The sequence below is a fragment of the Aulonocara stuartgranti genome, assembly GCF_965226115.1.
Source record: "Aulonocara stuartgranti genome assembly, chromosome: 17".
Classification (NCBI taxonomy): domain Eukaryota; kingdom Metazoa; phylum Chordata; class Actinopteri; order Cichliformes; family Cichlidae; genus Aulonocara; species Aulonocara stuartgranti.
Window position 1 is genome coordinate 27,568,006 of NC_138953.1, and position 6,995 is coordinate 27,575,000.

Here is a 6,995-nt window from a genome sequence, read left to right on the forward strand (position 1 = left end):
TTTAACTTAGTTAAAATAAAACCGACCTCGAAGTGGTTATTTAAAAAAAACATAAAAGAAAAAGAGTACCTGATGACGTTGACGCACCTGACTCCGTTAACAAACCCGGAAGTAGAGCTCTTCGTTCACTAGCGTACCAAGCTAACTCATTTCGTATGCTACTGGAAGACATGGGGGCTGTGTTTCACAGTCATTACTGACAGCGGTACGGCTGAGAGCCCACTTACAATAGGAAGTAAAGCGGAGACCCTTTTTTAATATTAAGGTAAGTAGCTGGAGGCATTCGGAGTGAAAGTTTTATATAGAAATAATCGCTGTTTGACTGGAACGTCAGTCTACTTGCGCATTGTTGGCTAGTTAGCTTGGGCAGGTGACTGCTGTGTTCATGTGGGGAAAAAGGCAACATATTGCAACGATGATGTCTGCGACATAGGTAGGCAAAGGGTTAATAGAAGAATTGGAAAGATATCTGTTGACTGCCAGCCGTGCTTTCAGTACTCGTTTGCATTGGCTGTGTGCTAAACAAGATGGTTAACTTGGCTAACATCAAGGTATTTCACAATCAGATCTGACAGACACGCCGAGTGACCCATAACACTTTGAAACCCATGCTAACATGTGGCTTGATCGTGTCGAATATGAAGAACTTATTAATTCCTGCCGACGTTACTTACTTGTTATTAGATACGTCCAGTTTTCATAAACAATTCCACCATGATACTAACAGGCTCTCTGGGGACCAGCTGCTAAGGTGCTAACGACTTTATTAGGTTAGCAACTGGTATTAATATAGATTACAGTCAAGTAAATCACGCGTTTCAATTTAGTTACTCGTCAGCAGACAGTCAGGACGCTTGTTGCAAAGAAAAACAGGGTCATGGGTTTCTATTCATGCGTACTGATATTTTTGCCATTGTTTTTTGGCCTTTCCACTCTTTCCAGGCAGAAGCAGTGGCGTGGTAAAATAGGCTATGATGCTGTCTGTTCTATGAAATCTTCAAATCTGATTGCCTTTAGTGCTTTCGATGTTTTGCAGCATTTTTCAGAGCACTGCCACATTTTCAAATGAAGCATCAGGGCTTTAGGGTTTCGATTCTTAAACTGAGGGACAAATTCTAGAACGCTAACAGCTTCAAAAGTAGGTGATGCTATGTGATGCTACATATAATGAGATGAGAAATACTTTATTTATCCCTTAATAGGAAAATTCTGCTGTTACAGTAGTTGAAATGATGAGGAAATTATAATATTGTCTGGCAGCTGCCTGTCCAAGAAGTGAACAGGCTGGTCTGGATTATCGGTGGATGGATAAAAAATTGTTCAGTGACCATCTCTCCACCACAGCTTCAAAAACATCCAGTTTGCAGTCAGTCACAGACCCTGGTTTTCCTAGTTGTTTTATTCAGTTTGTTGGTGTCAGCAGCTCCGATGCTGCTCCTCCAGCAAACCACAGCAAAGTCAAAATTGAATTTAAGTTTGAAAGCATTTATAAAACGTTTTATTAAGAATCACTGTATTTTGAACATTTCAAACCCATCCATAACACTTTAAATGTAGGGTTCTGTAAAGAATTAATTATTAAAACTGCAGCTTACGTGGCAATGTATGGATTTGCTGGGAGCTTATTCGGTTCAAACATCAAAGGTCTAGAAGGCTGCTCAAGAAAGATTAAGAACACTGAAGGAAGTGTTTGCATTTTAAAAAAATAAACGTAACAAACAAAAAAAACTTGCTTCACAATCATCGGTCATGCTCTTTTGTCTAGGTTTCTGTTGCCTAACTTGCTCTTACTCTAGACTATTTTGAAAGAGAGCATTAATGTGGTGTGGCTCAGTTTGCTCTGAGTCATTTTATATTTCTGGGGACAGCGCGGATTGTTACTATGCTTATTTTCCTCAGCCAGCACAGGGAGGATGCTGGTGGGGACTTTGATGTGCAAATTTTCAAGCAGGTGCATTAGTGCATGTCTAATGGTTTGTTGAAGGCTTTTGCTTTGCCAGAAGCACACAGATGTCTCTTTCACCAACTACCTACACAGAATATTTGTGTTTCAAGTCCCATGAAGCTGACAAAATGAGCAAATAACTTTTTTGTGAAGCCTTCCACCGATTTCATCTTAATATAGTAGAAGTTTTTGCTAAACAGGAGAATGGGGTGAAAGCCAGGGAACGGGTTTGGGAATGCACACTCGCGTTTTTAGAGGCTTCTTAGTAGGGTCACCATAAAGGCCTATTCTGAAACAGGAAAAGGAAACGCATTTGAAACAGCTTCATATTTTAATTAAATTATTGATATGTGGCTGCAGTTTACTGATAATCTTTTGCAAAAGGAACTGATTTAATCAATCTCATTATTGGGGGTTTTGTGTAAACACAGCCTTCCTATTTAATTTCTTTAACCACTGTCTTTTTTTTCTAAAAGGTGCTTCTTCAGTATCTGCAGAAATCCAAAGACCTGTTGATATACAAGGCTTTTATATCATTGAAAAGAAGTTGTTGTTTTTTCTCCTACTGACCAGAGTTGTGGGCTTTTTTTTTTTTGGGCATGCATCTGTACTATAGTCTGCCAAACTATTGTTGGTTTGTGTACAGCACAGACAGTACATGCTGAATGTACTGAATCTAATATTACCACCATATTCCACATCTTTATTGAAAAATTCTATCATCAGAATAAGGTCTAATGCGTGATATACAAACTGAATTTACAGTTTGCATGGCCAACTTGCAATTTGGGGAATTGCTATATTAAGAATAACAGTGGAGTATACTGTAACTGTGCATGTAACATAGTGCCTGGTTGCAAAAACTGCAAAGAATTTCCTCATCTGACTGACTCTAGCTTATGTCTTTAACCTCTGATCATTCCTTAATGATCATCATCAATGTTTTATCTCAGCTGCCAGGTCGAGCCTGAACATGGAGTCCATGCTGAACAAATTGAAAAGCACTGTCACTAAGGTGACAGCCGATGTCACTAGTGCTGTTATGGGCAACCCTGTGACACGGGAGTTTGAGGTGGGGCGACACATTGCAAGTGGAGGTCCCGGCTTGAGCTGGAGGATCTATAATGGCACCAAGAAGTCCACCAAACAGGTAGGGTGTGTGTGTGTGTGTGTGTGTGTGTGTGTGTGTGTGTGTCTGACCAGACCACCTCTTGACACAAGTTTAGATTTGATCCAAGTTCATAAATGATTTACCCGACTTTTGCTGAAAGGGGAAAAGGAATTAATTTGAGACTGAAAACTGCACTGTCACCATGTTGTTGTATGTCTTTTACCCTCCAGGAAGTAGCGGTTTTTGTTTTTGACAAGAAAATGATTGACAAGTATCAGAAATTTGAGAAGGACCAAATCATCGATTCACTGAAAAGAGGAGTGCAACAGCTAACCAGACTGCGTCACCCTCGACTCCTGACTGTTCAGCATCCCTTGGAAGAATCACGGTGATTAACACACACACACACACACACACACACACACACACACACACACACACACACACACACACACACACACACACACACACACGTGTATGTATGTCATGGATGAAACTGAATGAGTCACTGCTCAGAGGATATCTTGACATTTGAGATGAAAATGGATCATGGCAAGTAAAGGTTAAGGCCTTGTGCTTTCTTTCTTTTCATCCATGACAGCTCTAAATTCATAATTCTCTTCCGTCTGTTTTTACTCTTTCTGTTTTGTTTATTCTCTGTCTGTTATTGCTTTGAATTGAACTGATGACATTTATTTATTTGGCCCTCAGAGACTGCTTGGCATTCTGTACAGAGCCGGTGTTTGCCAGCCTGTCCAACGTGCTTGGCCAATGGGACAACCTGCCCAGCCCTGTGCCCAGCGACATCAAGGAGTACAAGCTCTATGATGTGGAGACCAAGTATGGCTTGCTACAGGTGAGCATGTAGGCAGAATAGATTTCTTTTTGTATGGCTGCGTGTTTCTTGATGAATAATTAAAAAAAAAAAAAAAAAAAAAAGGTCAGTCAGAGCTGCTTTTACATTTATTTTCAGTTCACTCCAGTAGGAGAAAGTGGAGGACAAAAGAAGTAGCATTCCTAACAAAAAACTATGTACAGTAGATTGTCAGTATCTGAAAGCTATATCCTTAAGAAATGAGAAAAAAATAAATAAACCGAAAGACCTGACACAGGACCTGAGAGACTCATGTGTCCCTTCACTTGACCCATCTGCTGTTCACTGAAGCCTCATCAGAAATGGTGTCAGTGGAAGTGAAGCGCACGATCTGATATCGTCGTGTTGGTGTTGTTCCCAGATCATCATACTAAATGTTGTTCCAGGATCAACATTGCAAGTGGCCAATCACATTGTTGTGACGTTATTCTTTTGCGACTTCAGGAAAAACCGCCGTAAAACCAAAAACTACTTAAGCTGCGAGAAACCGCCTCTGTCCGCCAATCAACGCACCCTGACCCTAACCCTAACCGTAACCCTTTAAGAAACGGTAAGCAGAATTGATATTGTCCTTGCAACATTGGAATTTCATAAATGCACAAATGGCTTGGCGCGCAAAAGAATAACGTCACAACAATGTGATTGGTCACTTGCGATGTTGATCCTGGAACAACATTTTCATGATGATCTGGGAACAACACCAACACGACGATATCAGATCATCCAAGTGAAGCTGTCAAGAAATCATTCTTAAGGAAGAAAAACGGAGAAAAGGCTGAAGAATGCCAAATTACACAACTGAAAATTGTTAGCAACTGGTCTGGTGAAGTGTAGATTTCAAACTTTAAATGTTTGTAAGTCATTGTTAATATGTATGGAGGAGGTCAGGAGAGAGGTATAACAATGAGTGTTTACAGATGTACAGATGTATGTAAAACACGGTAGAGGCTCTGTCATGGTTTTGGGCTGCATTTCAGGCGGTGGTGTTGGGGATCTTGTCAGAACTGATGGAAATATAAACCCAGAGCATTACCATCAGATTTTTATCCACCAGGTAACACCTTCTGGAAAGCATCTGGTTGGCAATGACTTGAAAAAAAAGCATACCTGGATAGAAAAAACCCACAATAAACACTATCAGTCATAGATTAGCTTCCCCAGAGGCTAGACCTAAACTTTATTGAAGCAGTGGAAGGTCATCTTAACAGAGTACAGAACAATAAATCAGAACAATAGATCAATAAATGTCTACATCTGCTTCCCATTTTCCCATTAAAACATAAAGAAATGAAGGGTAGCTTACGACTTTTAAACAGTAAAGGGATCAATTTACTGTCACTATTAGGGATGGGTATTGTTTAGGTTTCATTCGATACCGGTGCCAAACCGGTACTTTTGTCAGATCCAGATATCTGACATAATGGCACCGGTATCCATCCCTAGTCACTATATTAATTTGAGACTGAGCAAAGCACATGGCAAACTAGACTTTTAAAGCTTTTAATTAAGCATTTATTTACACAACAGTACTGGTTATTAATGTAGTTGCAATAATCAGCTTCTCAGTCTTTCTTTACAGGTTACAGAGCAAGAAATACTGGTGTTTATTTAGTGCACACTTCCTCTTCTCTTTTTTTCTTCTATTTTTTTTCTTAGTACTATGCTTGGAGATCCAAAACATTTTCTATGCTCTTTCTTCTCAAAGCCAGTTGAACCTGCTTGATGCCAAGCCTTGCCTGTCACCTTTTAGAATTATGTTTTATGACAGGTTGTAATACCAGGGAACATTTTACATTCACCTCCACCTCCGTTATTGTCTCTGTCACCCACATTGGTCCTAATTCTTCTATTTTTTTTCCTCAGAGCATTTCTCATCTGTTATATAAAGCAGGGGATTGAAGCTGAAAGACCTTAAAAGAAATGCCTGCAGTGTTTAGCATCAGTTGGTTGTTACACAACTTTTACTGCAGCAGTGCAGAATTGTGTTTAAACTTTATGACCCAGAACTCATTTACAGTGTGTTAAAATGTATGTTGACCCAGTTAAACTGATAATACTGGTGTATCTTGGTTGTTTGAGGCAAACCATGATTAATAATTAATTTATCTTGTTCAGATTTCCCAATAACTTCAGTTTTCTCTCTCTTCAGATCTCGGAGGGTTTGTCCTTTCTCCACAGCGGGGTGAAAATGGTCCATGGCAATCTGTGTCCAGAGAACATTATCCTCAACAAGAGTGGTGCGTGGAAGATCATGGGTTTTGACTTCAGCATCTCCTCTAACAACCCGTCAGATGCTGAGGTATGTTTTCAGCCTGCTTGGCTTATTGCCGTGACGAAGCTCTACCAGAATAACATCTTGCAACTTTTTGACGTCTTACTTTAATTTCCTGTAGCCCAAGTACACATGTAAAGAGTGGCAGCCCAACCTTCCTCCACTCTGCCTACCCAACCCAGAGTACCTGGCTCCTGAGTACATACTGTCAGTTAGCTGTGACGCTGCCTCTGACATGTATTCTCTGGGCATGGTCATGCATGCTGTCTTCAATGAGGGGAAGCCTGTTTTCCAAGTCAACAAGCATGACATTTTTAAGAGTTTCAGCAGGCAGCTGGACCAGGTAAGTGAAGCTGTATTGTAGACATGTTGTGGGTTTTTTATTTTTTTTGTTTTTTTTTGTTGGTTTCTTTTTTTTAATGACTGCTGCTCAAAAAAACCAAAACCTTTGCACAGTCTTTGGCTTTGATTTTCAAAAATGCTTGTTGTAGGCATTGTTGTTGTTTTTTTTTTGTTTTTTTTGGTGCATTTGTGCATGTACATCCATCTTTCTCCATCCTCCTCTTATTTTTGCCTTTGTTCCTTGATGCCCTCCACTTGAGCTGATTTCCCTGTGAAACGGGATTTGATTGTCACCAGTCATTAGAGAGCAGATGTTTGAAGTAAACAAAAAATGATGTGCGGCTGTGCCAAGATAACAATGTTGCCTTGAGAATAAAAGTGGACCATAATAAAGGGAACAAATACACTTATTTGGTTTCCAGCTATTCCTTCAAAGTCTTCATCACAAATA

At 39.9% G+C, this 6,995-nt stretch overlaps 1 protein-coding gene across 1 annotated transcript in view; it reads left to right on the forward strand.

The window, feature by feature from the left end:
• Positions 1 to 87: 87 nt before the first annotated feature.
• Positions 88 to 6,995, forward strand: part of scyl2 (SCY1 like pseudokinase 2) — a 14,843-nt gene continuing 7,935 nt past the window's right edge. Inside the window, exons 1-6 of the mRNA XM_082510124.1 lie at positions 88 to 265; positions 2,899 to 3,095; positions 3,287 to 3,444; positions 3,768 to 3,912; positions 6,080 to 6,229; positions 6,324 to 6,545. Coding sequence (XP_082366250.1) covers positions 2,919 to 3,095; positions 3,287 to 3,444; positions 3,768 to 3,912; positions 6,080 to 6,229; positions 6,324 to 6,545 — 852 coding nt within the window. The 5' untranslated portion in view covers positions 88 to 265; positions 2,899 to 2,918. The remainder of the gene's footprint in view (positions 266 to 2,898; positions 3,096 to 3,286; positions 3,445 to 3,767; positions 3,913 to 6,079; positions 6,230 to 6,323; positions 6,546 to 6,995) is intronic.